The following is a 25,541-nucleotide window of genomic DNA, read 5'->3' on the forward strand; positions in this document are numbered from 1 at the left end:
TTATATACTTACTGTACTTATAAACTTACTCTAGTTATATACCTACTCACCTTATATACTTCCTCTGCTTATATACTTACTTGCCTTATATAGTGAGTGAGTGAGTACTTACTCACCTCATATACTTACTCTCCCTATATGCTTATTCGCCTTACATACTTCCTCTACTTACATACTTCCCTTACTTATATACTTACTCGGCTTATATACTTACTCGGCTTATATACTTACGCTCCTTATATACTTGCCCGCCTTATATACTTACTCCACTTATATACTTACTCCACTTATATACTTACGCTGCTTATATACTTAAACTGCTTATATACTTACTCGGCTTATATACTTACGCTGCTTATATACTTGCCCGCCTTATATACTTACTCCACTTATATACTTACTCCACTTATATACTTACGCTGCTTATATACTTACGCTGCTTATATACTTACTCGGCTTATATACTTACGCTGCTTATATACTTACGCTGCTTATATACTTACGCTGCTTATATACTTACTCGGCTTATATACTTGCTCGGCTTATATACTTACTCCGCTTATATACTTACGCTGCTTATATACTTGCTCGCCTTATATACTTACGCTGCTTATATACTTACTCGGCTTATATACTTACTCGGCTTATATACTTACGCTGCTTATATACTTACTCGGCTTATATACTTACTCCACTTATATACTTACGCTCCTTATATACTTGCCCGCCTTATATACTTACTCCACTTATATACTTACTCCACTTATATACTTACGCTGCTTATATACTTAAACTGCTTATATACTTACTCGGCTTATATACTTACGCTGCTTATATACTTGCCCGCCTTATATACTTACTCCACTTATATACTTACTCCACTTATATACTTACGCTGCTTATATACTTACGCTGCTTATATACTTACTCGGCTTATATACTTACGCTGCTTATATACTTACGCTGCTTATATACTTACGCTGCTTATATACTTACTCGGCTTATATACTTGCTCGGCTTATATACTTACTCCGCTTATATACTTACGCTGCTTATATACTTGCTCGCCTTATATACTTACGCTGCTTATATACTTGCTCACCTTATATACTTCCTCGCCTTATATACTTACGTTCCTTATATACTTACTTACACTACTTCTATACTTACTCTAATTATGTACTTTTTCTCTTTTATACTTACGCAAGTAAGCCAGTAAGTATGTAAGCGAGTAAGTATATAAGGCTAGTAAGTAAATAAGTAGATAAGTATATGAGTGCAAGTAATATATATGCCAATGTAGTACATATTTATATAAAGGTAATCATCAATATTAAAAAATACAATTCTCAAGAACCTCCTCCTTTGAATACGAAATTACAAAAATATTACGAAAATATAACGAAATCTCTGTTGGTTTCATACGTTTACTTTAACGTATACATTTTTTCCTCAATTTTTAATGATTCCATAATCAGGTCTTATTGTAATGACCATGGGACCACCTGTGGAGTTGACCCTTATCAATTAATAAATCCAAATCGGTTGGCGTTTAAGTTAATCCATCATTTGTCGTTCACATACTTAATTTTAACTTCAAACTCACAATATAAGCGCCATTGTCAGAACTGGACCAAATTGAAATAGTACAAGTGAAAACAGCGACAATCTCTTCCCTAATAGCCAACAAACATAAAAATTATAGAGGAATTGAGAACCTTCTCCTATTTTGAAGTCGGTTACAAAGGAGCACTAAATCAACAATATGTTAACACTAGCTTTTGCCCGCGACTTCGTTCGCGTGGACTTCGGGTGTCTCCGCAGCCCGTTGAGATGCTAGATACTCAGCATGCTGCCGACGTCGATCCTGGGACTGTTCGGGTGTCTCAGAAGCCCGTTGAGATGCCAGATATTCAGCGTTCTGTTGACGTCGAGCTTGAGACTGTTCGGGTGTCTCTGCAGCCCGTTGAGATGCTAGATACTCAGCATGCTGTCGACGTCTATCTTGGGACTGCTCTGGTGTCTCAGCAGCTCTTTGAGCTGCCTCACGCTCTGCTTGTTTAAGCCTTCGCAGTTCGGCTTGTGGAAACGTCTCGTTAAGTCTAGCTACTTTCATAGTTCGAGCTTTATTAGAGCTTTGGGAAAGATTAGACTTACGCTTTCGCGGCATAATTCTTAAGTACGTGTTGTTTCTATACTTCCAAAAAATACAGTACGGTAGTTATTGTTATGATTGTACTTTAATGCAATCCTTGCCTATTTAATTAACCTATCTATATAGTAATTCAATTATCAATGAAGTAATTCGTTATAATTAACCTATTTATATAATTTGTTATAATTAACGGTAAATAACCTATCTATATAGTAATTGAATTATCAATGAAGTAATTCGTAAAAATGAAGTATCTTTTTGTACATGTAACTCCTAACCAAAAAGAAACCTGGCAATAACTAACCTTAGGCCTATATTACTTAAAGTAGGCGACCATACGTTTTTATCAAATCGCTAGTGCCTTGAAAATTCGCAAAACGGACACAACCGTCAACGACGTCTGCCCTCACGCGTCTACCCGCGTTCGGGTCGCGCACTCAGCGATCAGCCACTTCTTCCCCACCGCACCTACCCCGCTCCCCCCACGCCCCGTTCGCCTGGCGCCGCTGCCGGTATTTATCACCGAAACGGTATTTATCGCCGAAATTGCTATGACTCTGCATTTTAAATCTGTGATATCTTCGAAAATATTTATTTAATTTACATGCTGTAAAAAGCCATATTGATCTTTATTAAATGCACAATGTATTTAAGATACTTAATTGGATAAGGATTAATACTGTATTGCTTAAAATCGCTTCGTAAATAAGCCATTATTTCTCGTACAAAGTAAAGGATAAAAAATGGTTATTGTGGGTTATTCCTAAGAGATAAATATATACCATCACGGACATTTTTGTAGACCTTTTTAAGTTGTACAATACTGTAGTAAATTGTTTTGATCTATCTTGTAGGATTCAGTCAGCGTTTGCAATGTAAGCGCAAAAAATGAGTTTTTTTTACGACCTCACATTAAAAACCTCAAAAATTTTAGTCTTTGTGTTATTCTGATGTATAAGCTATATTGTGGTAAAGTTTCATTCAAATCCATTCAGTAGTTTTTACGTGAAAGAGTAACAAACATCCATACATCCATACTTACAAACTTTCGCCTTTATAATAATAGTAGGATTAGTATTTTGTTATAGCACTGTAGAAATACATATGTACCTACTCTTGTTTAAATCATGATTTTTATTATTTAGACACGATTCCTTAGACCTGGCTACTTTCAACGTCTGTAATGTGTGGACAAGATAACACTTTCTATTACGAGTTACTAATCACCAGGACAAAGAACGAGGTATAATAGTTAATGATTAAACGTTTACGTAAATAAAGTTCTTCCATATTATACAAGGTGTTCCTCATCAACAGTTACCAAACAGGTTTGAAATTTTTAATACACCGCACACTCGTGACGAAATAAGTTTTGCGTTCAGTAATTACACCACAAAGAGAACATTTTTGTATAATATGGTCTACAAGAGCTTTTGAATAAGTATTTTATCATTATCTTTAATTAGTGATTAATAAAAGAAATAAAAATTCAGGTTAGCAACTTTTTAACCCACTTGAAAAAGAAGGAGGTTTCTCAATTCGACCATATACATGGTTTTTTCTCTTATAAATGTTCAAAATATGATGATGTACTGTGGGTAGGTAACTCATTAACGATCTACGCTAACATGTGACATAGTACGGTTGCCCGTTTTTAATCTCCTCATATACCAAAAAGTAATTTTCAAATTATAACAAAAATAACAAAATTTATAGAATAAAAATCTTTTAAAAAAGTTTTTTTATCTGTTTTTATTCAATGATTGCTCCCTCTTTAGTCTAAAACTATTGATTTTGAACTTAGCTCTTACCTACACTGGATATTTCTTATTAATTAATTATTTGAATGACTCGTCAGAAGTAAACTAATATACAATATATCTATATAACAGTTTCTCATCGATATATTGACTCACCACGATATCTCTGCAAGCATGAGGCGTAAAGACTTGTAGGTTAGGAATAATTTTTATCCGAGTTGCGATCAGCTAAGAAGGTATTTTACTAAACACGGATTGTTTCAGGGGCGCCAACATTGAGAAATCCCCGTTTTTTAAATTAGAGCTCCTACATGCTCAGAATTTCGTAGGAATCTTCTGTATATTATGATGTTGAAATTATAATATATAAGCGAGTTTTATTATAACTTATCCCGAATAACAGTGGCGTGAACACCATAGATGCAAATAAGCATTGCATACCCTACCCATATAACAACTAAACCTATATTGTTTAATTCTTACATACTTTTAATCATACATTACGAAATACAAATGTTTACAGACATTTAACATGACATTTGATTCAAGAATTGTTAAACGTGCCATCTATCAATGTAAAAATTTTCGATCGGCCGCCGCTCACTACTAGCGCCGCTATGCAGCTAGAGCGGCGATATGCATAACTACCCGGTGCTTATTTTCCATACAAAAAATCTCAAAGACGATCTACAAATCTCGTGTTGTATGCAGAAATGTTTGCATGTGTGTGTGCGAAAATCTGTTGGGTTGTATTCGAGAAGCACTGCATACTTTTTTTCGTTTAAAATTTGGTAGAAAGTCCGTTAATTGTCAATTGAAACGGGACTCTCTAATTGGTCGGTAAACTGTTCATATATTTTTTTCGCCATTTTATTATTATTGAATATTGTCATTTGTCTTTCTAAGCGCTAGTGAATAAGTTTTAATTAGCTAATTAGTAAATAGTGAATTAATTTATTAACGAATTATGGAAAATTATAGCTGTGAGCTCTGTGCTGGTGATGTGTGTTTATCGAAATTAATTACGATTAGATTTTCAGTATTGTCGTTTGATAATAAAATTAAAATAATTACAAAGGGAATGTGTATGACCGGTTGAGATTTAACTAAAAGAAGGGTAATGTTATTCTTTTTAATAAAAAGTATTATGATTGTTTTAATTAGCTAGCAGGGTACACACAAATAAGTTATTTGTTTGTTGTTTTTAAATGATAATAATAATAAGAATGTTTGGATCTCCACTGGATATTCCGATTTAAATAACTTTTATAAAGCGTTGATGAACAGATCGTAATCGTTTTAAGGTACTTTCGTGGCTAAGAGGTAATTAAGAGATTCTTTACATTCATTTATACATTATGCGCGAATATTAACAATGTTTAAATGAAACTAATATTTTCGGATTACATATTCCCGACATTTCGATTACTTAGCAGCAAACGTGATCACTGCAGACACCTCGCCTGCATAATAATTATAAATTACTCGTAGTAATCCGAAAATATTAGTTTCATTTAAATGAATACTTGCGAAAGACCTCATTATTATCAATGTTTTAGAAGAGGAAATGATGAAAATTTGATTTTTTTTCAAACATATTCTGCTTACTCTACCCCAAATGTCTGTGCACGCCACTACCGAATAATGATTGTTGGGGTGAGTACGAACAATGAAATTTTTAAAATTTTTAAGCTATGGCTCCTACAGAGACAAAACTTTGCATAAATTTTCTGTTAGTACTGTTACAATAATTGAGTAACGAATCGTGCAATACCCCACCCATTACATAGAAGTAATATCTGTATTTTATGCCACTTGAAGCGTGCGGTTAACGACTATTATTTTGAGGAAATAACTTACACAAAAGGAGGTATAATTACAAGGAGGATTATGTTCTGCTAACAAGTTAATCTTATAAATAGATGAAAATACGACTTCCAGTTTTTTATTTCTTTTAAATTACATTCCGCTATCTTTTAAGAATGGCCGAATGTAAGTAATATGAATATATATTTTTCTAATTGTGTTATTGCTCGTACTTATTACGTTTCCATTTTCTTTTAGTGTTTATCTTATTAAAAATAAGATAATTTATTCTTAAAAAATACTTTGTCTTTGTTCGTGCCCTTTCAAGTATACTCGTAGATAATATATGAATAAGTCCAATGCTATTTAAACAAATGGTGATTTTATTTCATTCTTATATTACTTTTATACAAATATTTTAAAATAAATATATTAATACAGTTAAATATTCAACATATATAGTCGATATGGGCGTCACCTTGTTTTCAAGATTTTAAATTTATATTTAATTTAATTTATTGTTTCTTAATTGACTTATTGGAAGGGGGAAAATAATTTAATTTGCACATTTCTATTTTTATACTTGAGTACGTAAAATGGAAGTTAGATGTGACGGGATAAGGAAATATCGGGTTGAATATTGTGTGATCGAAGATAGCTAAATATAGAAATAAAAAAAGAATAATTGAATTATAATTTATTTTATTTTATAATACTCATAACATCTCCTTCACTGGCTAACCCGCTAGAATTATTATTTGAATAGTTTTAATTAATTTAATATAATTTTATAAGACAGCTTTTATATTTTCAAATATTTATATTGACAGATAAAATTTCATTCACATCAAAACCTTTGTTTTTCAATAAAATTTGATTTACGAAGCCGTTACATTTATGCCTATTTAGTATATATTCCCACAATTTAATGTTCTTCATAGTACTTAGGTAAGTCGGTGTTTGGTGACAAAATTTCTATTAAAATAAATTTAATATTAAAAATAATATAACGGTATTTGACCGTTAATTCTGGCTTAAAATTGTTTTAAATTAAATAAAAATGCAAAGTTTATGAAAAATGACAATAAAATCACAGTTAAATTATAATATGGCAACATTAGTTAATAGACACGCTGTTACTAAACAACTACAGCCAGAAATGATTTATCTATATTTTATAGCCAAAATGGTGTATCACAGCAACTCTAGCCTGAAATATTAAAATTTTTAATAAACGTGTTTAATGCTGGCTCACAGCCTAAAATCTAAAATAGACAATTTTATATTTTTAAATTACAAGACACTCGATAGAGCTAATTAATTAAATATATATTTCATATAATTTATATAATCTTATGTTATATTAGAAGTAAATACTTTTTTAGTAGATTGAATTTACGAACAGTCATTGATTCTATGTCAAGTTTTATGTGCTTCTGTGAGAACTATGGCTATACCTGTTCGTTTGTCAGTTAGACTTATAGATCCTAGTACGAGTTTGTATCGTTAACCTAACGACTGATTGTAAAAAGTTTTCCAATTTAAAAAATCTTAGGTAATCGAAAGTTCATATGGATGATGAAACTTGGAATGTGTTTATGTTGTTGAATCAAACTCATACTAAAATACAGGCCAGTATCATATGAATACCATTTTGTTACTCTAATGATTTTTGGTTATGTTACCACGAGAATCATCAATGTAATGTTAGAAAATTTTGAACTTTGGCACATATATAAACCTCGTTAGGTACGCGTTACTATATTGGGTGAAGGTTAAAAAAAAAATAAGTGTGCGATAATTTTTGACACACTTTTTTTGCACAATCAGAAAGTTAAAGGTAAAATAAACACATTGAGATAAATAAACTTTCAGTGCCTATTGATAGGCATAAATATTTGATAATATTAAATATATTTTTGTACCTATGGCTCTGTCGAAAGGAAGATATGTTTTATAGATTTTTTTGTCTGCTTTATATCACTATGTGATTTCGAATAGATTAATGAATATATAATTTTTTATTTATTTTAAATAATAAAATCCAACTTTGTTCAATAAATCTTAATCATATTAAGTGAAATCTGTCAAATACCCTTTAGTAAATGATCACAAAGTATCACTAAAGAAATTCAATGCAAGTGTAGTAACCTCTTGATGGTAACCTCATTTTATTTATTCTATGTTAGAATAACTATTCCGTTCGCTGTTTTTTATTTCATATTGTTTTTAAGAAATTTCACGTATTTTTTATGTTTTTTTCTTTTCTTTTACACGTCGATAAGTTTTGCCATTAACTGTAATTAACCGTTTTTAATTTGTAGAGAGTTGAAATACGAAGTGAGTTTAACAAATAGGACTTCGTTATCGAGTGAATGTTACGGATGATAGGAACTTTGTAGTTTAACGTTTTTAAAAGATCAGGTTGTTCGATTTTGTGAAAAATATTACTAGTGTTTTTTTTTTTAAATACAAGTCTCAAATAAGGTTTTATATATTAATATTCTCAGTGTTTTAACTCTCTAGGGGTAATATTAAATTTTTCTTTACTGTTTGTGATTTTATGAAGTTATTGTTTAGTTAATCTACTGGATAGATATTAGACACGTTGATTACATAATAATTATCATTATTTCACCTCAATGACGGGTTTCCTATGCTATTTTTTTTTTATCTAAAAATCGCAAAAGTGATATCATGCACTAGACTTAATCTATTTCAACCGTCTAATAGTCTAAGTATAATGTATCGAATGATGAGATAATTACCGCTTCACTACCTAATCTCTTAAGGACTAGGAATTATAAGAACATCAAATTCTATTTGGCAGTAACCTAACAAGTATAGGTAGTAAGTTACCAGAACTAAATTGACAACTTTTACATTGCGAGCTCGTTTTTAATGAAGCTTCGAAAAGGAAATGCAAATCAACGAGTTGATTTGTTTTTTTTAATATATCCGTTGGTTATTGGTATTGCCAGTTCCTTAAAAATATATTAGAAATTTAGACGTTGAGCTGTACTTAGAGTGGAACGATATTTACCGTACGACACGAGTTTTGCTTAGACAGTAATATATTAATAAATTTATTTGAATATCTCTTAAGTCTATCTTATAATAAGATCCCAACAAGGAATGTGAATGTCACCCTCATCAGGTAAGGTTATTCTAGAAGAGCTATCATCTCCTTACCATTAAAAACCTTCTGACCTCCGATACATTAAAAGTACAGATGACAAAAATGTTATATAAATGATCACAGTAAGAAATCAGCTAACTACGCGAATGTGCGCAAAAATACCAAGGTCCGACATCCACTAAACGTAAACTAATAAGAAAATTACGTTGTTTTTGTGTTTTACATTTTTTTTGTCATCGCAGTTACAATAAAATACTATGTGTACGTTACATATAATAAAATCATATTAAAAAATATATAAATTCAAATTAAAATCGTTCAGTGTGTTACGTATGACTAGTATCTATGGTGGTTTTAAACGAAGAATATACGTAAATAGATTAATTATTACCAATCTATAGTCCCATAGAATACCACTTGAGCAGACGTAATCTTAAGAGAACATAACACTACAAAAATTTCGTTTTGTTTGTCAAAAATCACATACTTAAGCAGTGTATATTTTTTTACATCAAAGATTTGCATATTTGTATTTTGGTAACTCAAACGCACACTTAGGTGTAAAGACAGTAAATATCAATAAAGTCATATAAAGTCTGGACTGCACAATAATTTACATTTTCAAAATAGGTTGTTATTATGATGTATATAAATATATAATAATTTAACTTTCTAATAGAGTAAATACTGCAGGTGTATAGGTTTGACCCTTGTAATATTTGTGTTTAAATAGCTATGTGCAGTCCAATACATATATTCTAAAAAATAACAGAACAAATTGTTCAAGTAACCTATGTTAAGGCTCATTTTAGATACACACCCACGTGCATACAACAGTAAATACTCTTTAAATAATCTAAGCGTCAAACGTAACAAAATTTAGATCTAATCTAATATTACGTCAAACAATATAGTCGTAAGAAAATACAATACATTACAAATGATAAATAAATCAATATGACCCGTTTCAGCGGGAATTATGCGTTTAAAAAACTATCAACAAGAGGTCCGAACGTAACGTTCGGAAATGAAGGAACAAATCACATAGATTAAAAGCGCAGAGGTAGCGCGGATAGTTCGATATAGAAGTTGCGGGACGCATTCACGAGTAGATAGTGATGACCTCGCGGCCTCCGCCACGAACCATCAGGACCTTCTCCAGTCCCTCCGTCAGCACCTCCAGGAACTCCATGTCTGGGGAGAGATTCATTAATATATAATTAATACAACAATAACCACATTATATTCATCTAGAATTTTATAGATTCAATGTATCTTTTTTATCTCAAAGGTTTTCTTTTTGTTTCAAATATGTCACGTTCGTTTGAATCTTTTTATAAAATTTCAACCAAACGAAGCTCTTCAGGTGTCAAGCACAGTTTAAAAATAGATTTTAGGGAAACTAGAAATAAATTGTATCTGGGTTCAAATAAGCATTGGACGCCCTATTTGCATGTCACAGCGGGTTCCATCGAGCCCGAGTGTACACTCACAGTTGGATTCCCTCTCGAGTTTAGTGTCGCGCGGCGGGCCCGGCAGGTTCAGTATGACTAATTGTGCGTCGTGTGAACGCGACACTATGACTTCATTCAGCTTAACGGCGGTGTGCATCCGTCGAACCGTTCCCTCGTCGCTAACATTCACAAAAGTTAGCTGGTTTTAATTCAAAATACTAACACTCTTACTAGAGATATTTTAAGATTGAAAACATCTATTTACGTCGTTATTCTGATTTGAATGAAGTGAAATAGAACGTAATTTGTCGGTTATTATTTTACTTTCGGATTAATCGAATTTATTTAGTGTTTTAACTAACATACATTACTGCATATGATATAGATTGGAAGTAAATAAATTACGTGTCACTTACGGAGTCAGTATCGGCATGTTGGGCTGGGGTTTAAGCGCGTCGCCGTTGAGGTTGCCATCCTTGTGTTTGTCCGCGTCGATGGGAGGCGTTGGCGACTCACACTGCGAGCGTTCATCGGGCGAGTCCCACATTGAATCGATTATGTGCAACAAACTACTTCGAAATTCGTCCTAATATTTACCCCAATATTTTCATCGTTCCATTTGCAAAATTTTGCGTTTCGTATTCCGTACCGAGCGTTGCACATGACGGATTCAAGGCGAATGAAACACGGGATGTCATATATTATTTAAATTGTAAAACAGTCACTGACTACCGACATTCAAACATCCACTCATAGCTAATGTGGTATGAAGTAACTACAGTGAACAAAGTAATGTAAATGAGCTCATTGCCAAACATATGACCACCGTGTGTAAATTCGCTAGGACTCGTTATGGTTAGCTATAACGATGCAGAACTCAAAATAAAAATAACTGTGCAAATGTAAGCGAGCTCTTTGAAAATATTGAATTAGTTGTTGAAAATAATTACATTATTTTCAACACTTAATTCACCAGGGTGTCGTCAACATTTCATAAAAAAAAACATTGATAAAAAAATAATTGGGGTATAGAAATGCTTTAGCTTGACGTATAATTAAGTAACAGAAATAGCCAAAAAAAACATAATGTTAAATGTAGGAGTCAATAAAATTTTGATCCATTTTTATGAGTTTTATAAATGTGCTTCCATTTGCCAAGCAGACGTTCTAACATTAGCGTATTTTTAAATAAAGGGGTTTGTTTTCATTTTTAATTAACACATTTTTTTTTCGTATATGAAAGTAATACGAATCTTTCTTTGTCAAATAAACTTTGATAACCAAACATTCATAGATTTGTATTACTTCCATTGAGGATATTCAAGATTTTCTTTGTGTTCATTTCTATATTCTTGGAAGTGGTAAAGTCATACACATTATCTATATATATATATACGTAAATATACGTAATTAAAATTATACATTTAAAATATACTTACAGATATTTGTTTTCATAGCAACGAATCAACGTATACAACTTTTCCACTTTTGTTACTGTTTTCTTTTTTTGACATTTAAATATTTAGCTTGACATCAATAAGTATAGATTGTCACCTTATCATCTTTGTCCTTGTCATCGTTTTCTGCCAGAGGAGGTGAGGGTGCGTCTTCGGCTGCTGGCTCCGAACCAGGTTCAGCGAAACGGACCTTGCTAGCAGTCTTCACATCAGCGTGATGATGATCCACTATGGCTTGAACCTGATACGGCGATATTATTTCAATATTACGTAATACTTGCTTGTTTCTATGACATTGATAAACCTTAGTTTAATTTAATGTGTATTGTATTTTCATAACGTAGAAGAATATGATTAAATTTTAATAAAAATTATAGAGATATAAAGTCAAAATACACATTTATATCTAAAGTGAAAAAGTGCGTAACAGATAGAAAGGACTGTGTAATGACAGAAGTGAGTGACATGTATAAGAGAAACATAGAACACCAAAAGCCAGTACCGATCCTGAGGGCGAGCCAATATGCTTACGACATGATTCATAATTATCTAAATGGTTTCAATGAAGAATGCCTAATGAATATACACATGGACCGAAACATCTTACTACACATAATTAAATAAATTTCCATCCAAATTCAAATAAATAAAACAGGTTTACGTCTCGAAGTTAGAAGAAGCAAGGCATAATGGTATCAATGGCGAAGCTATTAAAGTAACAAAAAAAAAAATTTTCTAATGCGTATTAAAAGTGGACTCGGTCGAGGGTAATGTATCCATTTTACCAGAGGCAACTTCTCCTCAGCGTTTTGTTCACGATAGTCCACCAAATTTTGCATCTGTGTTGGCAGCGATGGACAAACGGCAAATTAGTTTATTTCGTCGTCACGATATAATGTCAAACAAGCCACACATGTGTACAAATATATAGCACATTAGGAAGTTACATTGATAGTTTGACAGTTTTAGCATTTATCAACGATGATTTCGGGGTAAAAATGTAGAGAACGTAATTTTTTCATAGCTTACCATTCCAAGCGATTCCTTCTTATTAAGTCTCAGTTCACGTAACATCTGATTGCGCTGTTCCATCATCAAGGTGCGTTCGTAAGTGTAGGCGGAGATATCATTATCAGTCTGCAAAATGGAGGAAATTCTTACAGGCGGTTCTTTTTATTATGACCAGTACCTTAATTTTGTGGTATAGGGAGCGATTCACTCGTTCTAAATTTATTCGATGTATTGTGGAAATTATGAATTCAATTTTTTTTTTGGAATTTTTTCGAATTTATTCCTTGATTTTATTATTATACATTTTCTGCGACACTTTTATCTCGGCTGTCCGTGATCATAGTTACTGCAAAATTTAAATGTGCCCTTTCGATAGTCGCAGATATCATTATAAAAATATCATTTACCATTTCTACGACTTCAACTTCAGCTTCCAAACGTAATTGATACAGGAACATTTTCAGATCTTTTTTCATTTGTATGGAGTTATCTTCTATTTGAGCGACAGTGAAAATTCGCATCTTGCAATTTTTCCACGTGCGATGATGCTTCAACAGGAATGGTAAGAGCATCAACATTCCACCATCGTGAACTATCCACCAAATATCTATGTTACCAGAGACCTGTAAGAATATATGTATAGTTTATGTTCTAACCACATTTATTAGTTTTTTGTTTTGGTATATTGTTAGTTTACCTTTTCAGTAGAGTCAGGGAAGAAATTGATCCCCTTAGGTACCAGCATGGCCATTCTCGCGGCGGTAACAGCTCGGACAGTGTGCAGGAACACTTGCCAAGTACGTTCATCTTCCGATTGTCGCCAGCCGTATGGCCATCCAACAATAACTGTATTTGGCTTCAATCCGCCAAGACCGGTCGTTTGAACACTAAACGGGTATAATTTTGTTAGAGAATTACAATATTACAAGTTGGATAAGTTTTTATAAAAATAATTTGCTACTTACAAGTGGCCCAGGCCATCAGCAATACTATGTGATACAAGGACATCAACGAATCCTTTGACTTTCTCTTCATCCATGCATTTGCGTAAGTTTTGTTTAGCCGTAGCTGCTTCCCCTGCGCGGCGGGTGAAATCACCACCCAACACGGATACACAAACTGTCAAACCTTTTCCTGTAGAAGAATATTTTAAATAAATAAATTCAAGTTCAATTTCTAGATCCGTCACTTTTTTTTTATAAAAAAATAACTCTTACCAGCTTTAAGTTGACTGGCAAAAGCAAGCATTTTACGATACTTCGGATTCAGATCCTCATTCAGTTTAGCAAGAACAAGAACTTGAGGTCTCCAGTTCTTTGTATGTGGGGGTCCTTCTTCCAGACGCAGTAATGAATAACGAGCTGCGGAAAGCGCCAGACCGCGCAGGCCATCGCCCCACTCTTTTTCGGCTCTAGAATAATTAAAAAGTCAAGAAATCATTGAAATATGTTAACAATAACAATAGCTATAGTAAAAACGCTATAGTGTAAGTCACACCTACCCTCGATACTCAATGTACTTGTAGATAAGACCAGCCATGCCTATAGCTATTAAGGCATAAAACCATGATGTCATAAACATAATGGAAATACATAGCGTTAAACCTGCTAGTGAAAGTGACCTGTAAATGATTGATGTGTTTAGTATAATTTAAAATCACGTTGAAATACTAATTATCTGTTGCGATGGTTTCTTACCAATGGTAATATTTGAATCTGGGTCGCCAGTTGGGAGTCTTCAAAAGCGTTTGCAGAGCGCAAGCCAAATTGACGAATCCGTAACACATGAGGAAGAACATAGACAACAATGGCGCTAGGATATCGACGTTGCCCAGAAGGATGCCGCATTGGCAAATAACCATAGTCAATAATAAGGCCCTGAAAAAAGTTTATACATTAATTTGTCTCTCTTTATATATGGGTTATATATAATGTATTTACATAGTTTAATAGATATATATAATACTAAATCACTACCTTGTTGGTTCTCCCCTGCTAGAAGAAACTGCGAACGGTGAAAGGAAAGGTATTATTTCATCCTTAGCGATAGCCTGCAGTAAACGTGGTGCGCCAGTCAGAGATTGTAGTCCAGCTCCGAGGGTAGAAAGGAACGATCCAATTAAAATAACCCATTGATTCGGCCATGCCATATTTGCAACTACAAGTTTCCCGCCAATCGATTGTCCAAATCTAAAAAAAATATAATAATCTTTTAAATCTAGATGGCTTTATAAATTAACACAATTTGAGTAATCGTTTTGTTAAATAAAATTGTAAATATGCAAAATTCAGAAAGTATTATTTCTATTATCACGTAATTTTTTTAAAATAACTTTTAAATTAAAAAAGATGGTGGACAAACTAGATAAAGAAATAATATTAGAAGATATTTTCAAAAGCTATGCGAAATTCGGAAACAGCAAATCAGATGGCAAACTTATAACACTATCAAATCTTGACAAATGGCTTAAAGAAGCTGGTGTTGTTGATGGAAAGAAAGTATCTACAACGGATACAGCTATACTTTTTCAACGATTTAAATCGAAAACAATAGATTTCAAGCAGTTCATTCAGTTTTTAGAGTTTCTAATAACAGAGTGTAAACTTAATTCTGATAATATTAAAACTGCTCTTTCAAAATGTAATGCACCCGGAACCTCTCGAGCAACAAAGGCAGATAAATCTGACATAGTGAAAAGGATGACTGATAGTTCTAAATACACAGGGAGTCATAAGGAAAGATTTACTAAAGAGGGCAAAGGGAAGGGTAAAGCGGGTAGGGAAAGTCTTGGTGACAATACAGGCTATGTTCAAGGATATAAACACAAGGATACTTACGGAAAAAAGAATACTTAGGTTACTTACTTGTCTCTCAGTAATAAGTTATCGACAGTACCAGCGAAAAGTAACACACAAGACAGGTAAACAGTTGATGTTGTAAGAATAGCGCAAATTGTTCCGATTGGAATACTTTTCTGGGCGTCAGCCAAGTCTCCAGAACGATTCGATCCAGCCATTATACCTAAAGTGAAAAAAATTATGTTAAATAAAAACCAATTTAAGTGTAAAATATATTTGCTACCAAAATATATTTGCTTACCAGTTACCGATGGGAAGAAAATGCCTATGAGAATTGTAAAGGTAGTGGTTAGATCAGCATAGATCTGGTTATAGGTTGGTCGTTCCATCTGTTCAATGTCATCTGGTTCTTTGCCATAAGCGATATATTGTCCAAGTTGTAGAAAAGAGTCTTGTAAGTTGTCAAAGAAAACTCCACTTGCCAAACCCTGTTATTGAAATATCGAAATAAAATAATAAACTATGATATTACACAATATAGTTCCGACTACTCTTTATACCTTAATGCCTTGAACCACTGAAACTTCATGTTGTTGATAATATGGATCACATGTATTATTCGGGCAAAATAATTGATGCAGTTCGCCTCCCAAATCCTTGCTGCAGTTACTAATATGAATGTCCTTCAATAAACGTTTTCCCAATACACACATTCTGGAATAAAAACGATGATTAAATTTTTGTTCAACGACACTTAAACAGATACGTGAACATAATCAATGTAAATAAAACTAAACCCACTGAAGTTTATCGTTTCCGTTGAAGTTTACAAAGATGCCAGCGTAGACAGCACTAATGGAAAGAATGACACAAGCGAGGGCGAGTGTAGCGAACTTGTTGACAAATTTGACTCCCACAAACACAACCATGCCCATTATCAATAGAAGACCAGTTCCGTAAACTCTGAAGTTATTGTACATCGCTTCAGGATCCTTAGTAAAGTCGCCGAAAATTGACATCCAGGGTGCTATGTACGTCTGCGAAATAATATTAATTTAAAATACTCATATTATTTAAGTATTTCGTCACAAATTAAATTTAATCTTGCGTAGTTAATGACTTTTGATTCCTTAGTCTCTTTTATTGATCGTTAATTTTATAAACGTTACTTTATTTATGCACGCACATGTTTTACGATTTCATAAAAATTGGATTCTGCCCCTTAAATTGCGGCATAAAAGAAGAAAATTTGGATATTAAAAATATTACGATGGTTTTGTTGCAATTAAATATAAATAGAATTGATTTGTTGCATTGTGTTATTAAAACATATAATTGTTTATTTTAAAGTATTCAAGTTTAGTTCTATATTCACCAGAACTATTTCAACAGCTCCGACGATATACATGGCAGCAGCGAGGGTAGTGCCTGTGTAGAACAACATTCCAACTGCGCCACCACACTCTGGACCCAGAGACCGACCGATCATGAAATATGACCCCCCTGCTGGGACCACACCGTTCGTAGCAATCGCTGACATTGATATCGCAGTGAGCATCGTCTGATAAAACATGAATAATGATAGTCTATCTTAATATTCTATTCATTCCACATATTAATATTATTTAATTCATAAGTATCATCAATACATTGAGAACTTACCGTACAACAGCAGACAAGCACAATCAGAAAGCCTTGAATAGCGCCAGCGGTTCCAACAACCCATGTTAAACGGATGAAGAGGATGACGCCGAAAATGTTTTGGATGCAAGGAAGGTACACCCCGATGAGGGTACCCATACGAGCGGGGGGTGCCGGTTTTGGGGCATCGGGATCAGCCGCTGAGGCAGTGGGGATGGTATTGGAATAGTCCGCCAGAGAACTGAGGAACGTAGCCGCTCGAGGCCTGTCTTCGATCTCCTCCTATTAAAAAAAATATATGATTTTAGTAAATTGTGATGATCTGATAGTTGATGTTTGATATTAATTTTGTCACATGTTATTAATTTTGATTTTATATTTTATCTTGCTACTTTAAAATTAACCAATTGCTATTTTCATGCATTCTAACATGAACAGGTTCAATTATATTTTATATTATAAAGCCAGCGGGCTTTTATGTTAAGTCGTTTTGAGATTCTTCGGAGGCGGCTTGTTGAAAACGTAGCTTTTGTTTATGCGTTACTAAAACAAACTGCATATAAGCACAAAATTCTATTGTTTATATTCTCTTTGACGTCGTCGTTGTTGGTTTTGTTTCGTGATGTGATCGTTTTTAATAATGCTCAGCGAGCTGGAAGCTATAACCACTTGCTCTACAATGACTTAGCTTTATTTAAAGCAATTGCGAACAGAATGCATGTACGTACATATATGTACTTAGGTCATTATACATTTAAAACTGTTGTTATGTATGGGGTTTTAGGAATTGCTACCACTTCAATTATTTTTTGCTTCCAAAAACCAATCATCAGCATTTAACTCACTTTTTATTAGATCTGAAATTTGAGATGTAACATTTAAGCCCTGCTGCAATTGGATTACTGAAATCTCTTTCATGTAAAAATATGTCAGATTGAATCATCTAGATCTGTTATTAAATGTGGTTTATAGTGATGCATGATAAAGCCTATTGATATTTACATAATTTAAAGTCTGTATACCCACTACATATTCTATATCTCGATATGCAGGTCACAGAAACTTCGTAAAACGTAATTCTAGGAGAAAGGAGATTTACAAAACGAAGCTAAAGTGCTCATATTTTATTCACGGACCATTTGCATCGCTTCCCATGTGTTCAGACTTTCTTATAGCTTTCGTCAGTACAGCAAACGTCACACACAAGTAAGATATTATGCGTTGTGAAAAATATATAAGCGGGACTTTATAAATGTTCCATTTCAGTCTCAATAAGTTGCTAATAAAAATATTGATAAATCGTCGATAAATACAGTCTATTAAAGCCAATAAAACAACAATAATTTACTGATTTATCGCTTTATAATGAAACAACTGTATACAATAATTCTTTAAATCATGGGTCTATGTGCCTTAGCTTTCTCGTAAATTTCCACTTGCAATAAAGCACTGGGCCGCTACGCAATTTATTACGACGGTTTTTCCTATTTGTTTCCATTTGTTCTGTCGCCATTATCCAAGACCTTATTTTAAATGTAGATCCTTTGTAGATTAACAGTAGTCACGACTTAAATGATCAAGCGTAGGCGATTAGATTCATCTTAAACTTGCATTACAACTTAGGAGGCTATATACATTTTTATTAATATTCTTCCTAGTATATTATTTTAAATGTTTTGTATCGAATGTTGGACCACTAAATTGTATGAATGGAGTTGAATTTGAGCTTTTCTATTATTGTCTAAAGTTTGTCACATTACCTATTCTTGAGGTTTGACATTTACATGACAGTATGCGTTTGAAATTAAACATGGTTTATTCGAACTTTAACCCAGAAAAAAAAAACTGACGGTTTTGAAATATTTTTTTTAATGAATTGTGAAACAATAAAATCTATTCTGGGCTTCCCGTGTTAAATTAAAGAAAGTCATTGAGCATTGTTTATTACTTGTGATAATTAAATTTACACGTATGTAGCGAATACGTTTTTATAGGTGTAGCAAAAACGTTTTTTACGTGTCAATCTTTGAACTTTGCTGGTTGATGGTGACATTGGAGGAACGAAAGTAAATTATTTTACAAACAACTTTAACTTTTTTCTCTTATCATTTCATTTGATTCAAGTGTGTCAAATACAATTTTTTTTAATGTTTTCTCGCCTCCTGGTATACATTATAAACATTCCAATTACATAATTTGAAAAGCAGAACCTTATTCAACAAAAATATTGAAAAATTATATATTCTTCAACACTTGATGTAGATAAGGCACTGAAGAAAAGCAATACATACAATTTGACCTCCTTAACGAAATTTAAAAACCACTTATATTTTTTTTTTGTAAGGCGTAACTGAAGAGCACTTGACCTTTGACATAATTCATTTCTCTTGGTATACCGCCGTTCTTCAGCGTGCCCTTCACATGAAAAGTCCTGAAAACCTACTCAGGGCTAAGTCTCCGATCAATATTACTTATAATGTCAGTTTAAACTTGTAATATTGATTATAATTCAATTTTTAAATACTTTGAAACTTGTGTAATTTCTGTATTATATCTTTTATTTCTGTGTTATATTAATTTTCCCTGAATTAGCTAATTTGGAATATAAATACGCAGTCCTGTTCCCAATATAGGGGAGCTTATATAAACAACTGAAACAGAAACCTTCATTAAACTTCCAAATGGTTCTACTTAATTAAACGGGTGCGATCTGGGAAGCTTATCAGGGAAACTATATTAAGCGAGGCTAAATCATTTTCAATGTTTCCGAAATTTTCAATACATATTAAAATTAATAATTGTTCGATTAATTAAGAAAACTATATTTGCATTATATTATGTGATAACGATGTCAATATTAAATCTAATATATATATTATATACAAAAAAAAACTAAGTGGAAATAAAAATTTAACGTTTATAATTGTTAACTTTCAATAGACAAAAGTAATATTCAAAACTGCTGAGAGTATTGGTTTATTTCAACAATTTAAACTGTTTTGTTGAAAGAACGAGAATATAACCAACATGGAAGATTGAAGCATTGTATTTGTAGACAATGGCCTGTGTCTGAAGGTTTTCTTGGAAATATCTAAAACGTCTATCATTCAGCATTCGTGTATTTGTTCTCGAATATAAAATAAATTTAATACAACGAGTCAAATGCATGCGAATGTACGAAGTGTTGCCAGTAACTGTCTCGTTTCATATTTATTTTAAGATTAATTAAATGATGTTTGTTGTAATACAAAATTATATGTAACATCTAAAAACCTTAGTGGAAAATTATTAAGATATCTTAAAAAATTATGTAATAACTTTTTTTTTGCAACTTCAATTTTAATCTCAAATGATAAAATTGCTGATTTTATATCATTTCAGGACGGTAATTAACAATTCCGTCATTATTCTCTTTTATAACTTTGTTTTATATAAAGTAAAATAAATATTTTTTTATATTATAAGGTCAATCAAAAATTCCTCGAACAAAAACATTATATTACATTTTTAATAATGACAATAGAAGTTTTTTGTACCACTTTACCTTAAGGATAATAAAGAACACGCGATAAACTTAAACATAAAATTATGCGTCGTCCTGGCTGTGAAATATTGTCCCACAGGAAAAAATCCCATCTTGTAGCTGCTCGACAAATTGGACGTGATAGTCTAAGATACCGCTGCAAAATCACTACGTACATTGCGTAGTGAAAAAACAAACATTTTTACATACGTTTATGAATAGTAGAATACACTCTGTGCATCGAGTGTGCAACGACACCTATGGATTTTTTGGTTTCTTCACTTGCATTGTTATAGTGAGAATGATAAATATTTTTAAAGAGAAGTAAACGAAATTCTTTTTGGAATATTTATTAACATTGATTTAATTAAAATTTCTTGCGGCCATTTTTGACTGGCTGCTGTTTTATCAGTGTATTCGCGTATTCATAAATGTGTGTAAAAAATGTGTGTCTGACTCACTACGCAATGAACGTAGTTGTTTTCCAGCGAGATCTCGTACTTTGAATTATATAGTGTTTTTGACGTCACACATGAACTTTCATATTTATGGAACATGTGTGTCTTATAAGTGTAAAAGTTTTGTCTTATATTATATTATGTATTATTTATATCATAATAGTTTAAGTGCAATTTGCTAACGATAAAAAAAACAATTACTCATAGTTTCAGCGATGAGCTAGAAAGTACGGACTACAACTGTCAGATGTTTTGACATACTGCTGAAACAAATAGCTGTGACATTTAATTAGGAAGTGGCTTAAAAAGCACAAAAGTTTCTAAAAGTTGCTAAGCTATGATATAATCATCGTTCTACGTGAAGTTACAGCGACGACAAAATGGAATTTCAACACATTTTAATTGAAGTACAGAATTTATTTTCAGAGCAGGGTAACTTTTTAACAGTCCACTGCTTTATCCATTAAAAATATTAAAGCCGTTTTAATTAAAATGCTCGCAATGTAACTGTTTTCATTGATTTCTTTTATCATCATCATCATCATCAGCCTCGGAAGCCCCCTGCTGAGCATAAGCCTCTTCTCGCATGGAGAAGGTATTTCTTTTATATAATTACATTAGTAACATTGACTTATTTGATTTAAATATCTGCGCGAAACCTATTTGAATATGTCAAAGGTCTCATTGATTGAAAATATACGTCTATGTCAGGTTTATACAATTTAAATACGTTTATAATTCAGAGAAACGCCTCTACAGTGCGAGAGTCGACTTTATGTGCAAATTCCAATTTCGATTACAATGTACTGCCACATTATGATGGTTTTAATACGGATTTGCGAGGATTTCATCTTCATCTCACTTTTATTACTTTCCTTTAATGTTAAAAAACACGCTACGCATAATTTATATAGAAAGTAACAAATGTGTTTCAAATATTTCAGGCCATGTTAGTAAAGCGATTATTTCATGTAAGTTGCTTGGTTTATTTAGTAAGTATGAAAATCTTTTAGTAATTTTAATTAAGTTTTTGTATTTATTATAATTTTTTGGATGTTACGTTCCTATATCATGAGAGATTTTTTTTGGAGCAATTAGGAATACTCAACAGTTGGTCTATCTTTGACAATATTTAGCCAGAGAAAATCATATTTTCTTGATTGCAAAGTAAGTTCTAAACCGGTTACGTAAAACGTATGTATTTTCAGTAAAATATGCCAATATAAATTGTTATCAAAGTTTAAATCGAAGCTCTATTGGAATCTCATAAAATCTGAAATGAAATTGTTCGTGTAAAAAATTGAGACGAGACGCAAGACGCCTTAGAATGAGCTACGGATGCTGCAGGGGGCGCACGGTTCGAACAATTTAGTTAGCTTAATTTAAGAAATTGACGTATGTATATTTGAAGTTGCTAGAAGTTTTTACGAAAATAAATCCTTTAAAGAAAAATCGGTTAGTTATACATATATATATTCTATTCTTAAATTAGAACTATATGTAACGTTTTATATAAGCAAAGAAATGTCAAGCATTTATATTCCAAAGTCATACCAAATATAACATATCTTAGTAACACAGAACAAAATGTAGGTATTTTCACAGAGTCAATATACGAGATGAAGCGAGGAAAATGTGATTTATGGCACAGAAGAAACAGGCGATATTAGGGTGAACAGGATAACAGCGAAATTCGTCGTATTTCGTCGGAGTCTCGTTTGCAAAGCAAGCAGAATTGAGTGATGGCAACGTGCAAGCTCGTGATTACACAGGATTTATGCCCGTAATGACGATATTAATTTACACTGCATATTTTATATAGAAAATATTCAGAATAAATACGTTTTAGGAATTAAATCTCCATCATTTATTCAGAATCTTTTTTATAGCTTAAAAGCTATAATTTCTAAAAAACTGCTTACCAACGCGGAGTTCAAAACTCAAGTTTATAATTTTTATTTCGGGTAAATATATTTATTATAAAAAACTTTTTCAATATTGTTGTTATTAATAATAAATAAAGTTCTATTTATTCTAGTAATTTTAATAACACTCACTTGGTAGAGGTACAGCGTTGTGTCGCCTTTGTCTTTGTCCTTCGAGAAGCCATACTCATCGGTGTCACCTGAAATAATGAACGTGCTTTGAAATATTGATCGCCAAATGTTTTAGTTACAGGATTTCTTACATTTCCTTCCAAAAAATAACAATTAATAATTTTGCATCTATAAAAATTTACATAATATACATATATGAACCCATCTTTATTACTTATATGTTTTTAAACTCGTATTTTTTTATATTAAACTTGTTTTTAGTTAAATGAAACTAGTATTATTCGGATTTACTACGCGGATTTTATTATTTAAAAACAACATAATCCCGACGTTTCGGTTACTTTGCAGCAACCGTGATCACGGGCAGACGAGGTGTGAGTGTCTGTCAGTTGGTCCTTGTTTGAAACGTCGGGATTATGTAGTTTTTAAATAATAAAATCCGCGTAGTAAATCCGAATAATACTAGTTTCATTTAAATAAATACTCGCAAAAATCTTAGATCTCATTTGTTTTTAGTTCTATATTAAATTAATAACATCCAAGTGAACAGATATTGTACTCAAACTTTCCAATTTTATGTTACTGAAGTGTCAGTGATACGACATTAAATCATTTCGAACTATTTTTTTGTTCATAAGAAACACATCCTTAAACTTTGGAGTATTTAAAAAGATATGTGTTATAAGGAAAAGGATTAGAAATTTTTGCTTCCAATAAATTGGTATGAAAATTGTTTTAAAATACCATAAAATAATTTGCTGGCTAGTTTGTAGAACTACAATTAAACCAAGTTATTGCAAGCTTAGGAAGGAGCTAAACCTTGTGTACTATCGATTGAAAATGTCAGTATCAACGAACGGTATGTCAAGTCCATTGATAATAGGAAAGTATAACATTGTTATGGATCGCATTATTGAAGACATAGACGAGTTTGACCTTAGAAAGTGCATTAGTTCCAAGTATATGTGACTTAATGGCATTCACCAACAGCTCCGCAATTAACGTCATGAGCTTAAATGTCCTTTATTAATTTTATATAATAAAATATAATGAAAGCATACATTGTTCAAAATTTCTAACAAATAAGAAATTTAATTTATATAAATCCGTTAAATCTGGGATGTTCTAATAAATGAGATTAAAAATAATCAAATTGAACATGACCTTTACCGCGGTAATGTGATCCGTCGCAGGAATAGCTATTTTTGGTCCACTTTTAATCGTATCACTTCCAATGACACTAGTAATTTGATTACATACGCTTCTCCGTTAAAGTTCAAATAATTTTAAAGAGTGCAGCTCGAAAAAAAAAAAAGATTTTAAACATAAAATAATACAGACTAAAAACTGAACACAAGGAACTGTTCTCAAAAAACATTTCAAATAAACTTGGTTCTATAATAATTCAGATTATGTTTCTATTTTATGTATTCTTTATTAATTTATTATACGACATTCCTTTAAATGTATATTATAATCGTGTTAATTTCACTTATATTTTGGGAACGTTAAAATTTTGGTGATTTCTATAAATACCGTCGAACAAATGCCCTTAAAATTCAGACGATTGTTTGTACAATTATTAAAACTTTTTCCACAAAGCCTACGTTCACATTACAATGGCCGGACGTAATTGAAACAGCTGTACAATTTAAATCAACGTTTATATTTGAAAAATATTTTTTCGACGTTCGACTTATTGTTTCGGAGCATTTTAATGACAATTACGTAATATTGTATGTGTTGGTATTAAACTTGTGGATTATATAATGTATATTGTATCCTGAAACAGATATAGGAATTATTCATAGTTTGAAGTACGTGTGAAAATGTACTTCATTTCATATGCTTGAGATAATTATGAACTTTCGTGGCTTCTGCGTGTTATTTAATCTCTAATTATAATTAAATTTGCTGTTTAATGTAAACCACAGATGGGTTAACAGTAATTTTATGCAGCGCTACCAACCTTATAGCCGAATATTTAATTTTATACCGATCAAATATTTATGCGGTAACAATAGAAAAAGCTTACAGTGTCACATATTACGAACAAACAGACTACCGCCATTAAACCTCGGTCCAAAAACTTAGCTCTTACGCTTATGAACATCAAAGTTAGTGATGTCATGTGAAATTATGTCAACAACCCAGCGTATATAGTACATGTCTTTGATTTATAACTTGCTAATGGAATCTCTTAACTAGGTATACACATTCAAAAGCCTATAAAACCCTTTCGCACTGAACACTGATTTAGAACATTTATGTTAGAATCGAAA

General features: G+C 32.2%; 2 protein-coding genes across 8 annotated transcripts in view; both read right to left on the reverse strand.

The window, feature by feature from the left end:
• Nucleotides 1–1,774: 1,774 nt before the first annotated feature.
• Nucleotides 1,775–2,116, reverse strand: LOC133320826 (uncharacterized protein C05D11.13-like). The gene has a single exon (XM_061529613.1). It carries the CDS (start codon nucleotides 2,114–2,116, stop codon nucleotides 1,775–1,777), a length of 342 nt encoding a protein of 113 aa, XP_061385597.1.
• Nucleotides 2,117–6,403: 4,287 nt separating this feature from the next.
• The window catches only part of LOC116777377 (solute carrier family 12 member 4), a 230,811-nt gene continuing 211,673 nt past the window's right edge, over nucleotides 6,404–25,541 (reverse strand). For 5 of the 7 annotated variants that reach the window (XM_061529703.1, XM_061529706.1, XM_061529708.1 and 2 more), the window contains 20 exons: nucleotides 23,260–23,327; nucleotides 17,243–17,503; nucleotides 16,956–17,141; nucleotides 16,382–16,617; nucleotides 16,141–16,294; nucleotides 15,882–16,068; nucleotides 15,647–15,803; nucleotides 14,759–14,971; nucleotides 14,480–14,659; nucleotides 14,284–14,403; nucleotides 14,000–14,193; nucleotides 13,748–13,916; nucleotides 13,480–13,669; nucleotides 13,190–13,405; nucleotides 12,801–12,908; nucleotides 12,557–12,610; nucleotides 11,869–12,012; nucleotides 10,731–10,900; nucleotides 10,354–10,493; nucleotides 6,404–10,054 (listed from right to left, as the gene is read on the reverse strand). In XM_061529703.1, the coding sequence (XP_061385687.1) occupies nucleotides 9,963–10,054; nucleotides 10,354–10,493; nucleotides 10,731–10,900; nucleotides 11,869–12,012; nucleotides 12,557–12,610; nucleotides 12,801–12,908; nucleotides 13,190–13,405; nucleotides 13,480–13,669; nucleotides 13,748–13,916; nucleotides 14,000–14,193; nucleotides 14,284–14,403; nucleotides 14,480–14,659; nucleotides 14,759–14,971; nucleotides 15,647–15,803; nucleotides 15,882–16,068; nucleotides 16,141–16,294; nucleotides 16,382–16,617; nucleotides 16,956–17,141; nucleotides 17,243–17,503; nucleotides 23,260–23,327 (3,239 nt within the window). In that variant the 3' untranslated portion in view covers nucleotides 6,404–9,962. The remainder of the gene's footprint in view (nucleotides 10,055–10,353; nucleotides 10,494–10,730; nucleotides 10,901–11,868; nucleotides 12,013–12,556; nucleotides 12,611–12,800; nucleotides 12,909–13,189; nucleotides 13,406–13,479; nucleotides 13,670–13,747; nucleotides 13,917–13,999; nucleotides 14,194–14,283; nucleotides 14,404–14,479; nucleotides 14,660–14,758; nucleotides 14,972–15,646; nucleotides 15,804–15,881; nucleotides 16,069–16,140; nucleotides 16,295–16,381; nucleotides 16,618–16,955; nucleotides 17,142–17,242; nucleotides 17,504–23,259; nucleotides 23,328–25,541) is intronic. The other 2 variants (XM_061529707.1, XM_032670966.2) reach the window with 2 other exon arrangements.

The sequence above is a fragment of the Danaus plexippus genome, chromosome 6, assembly GCF_018135715.1.
Source record: "Danaus plexippus chromosome 6, MEX_DaPlex, whole genome shotgun sequence".
Lineage (NCBI taxonomy): Eukaryota > Metazoa > Arthropoda > Insecta > Lepidoptera > Nymphalidae > Danaus > Danaus plexippus.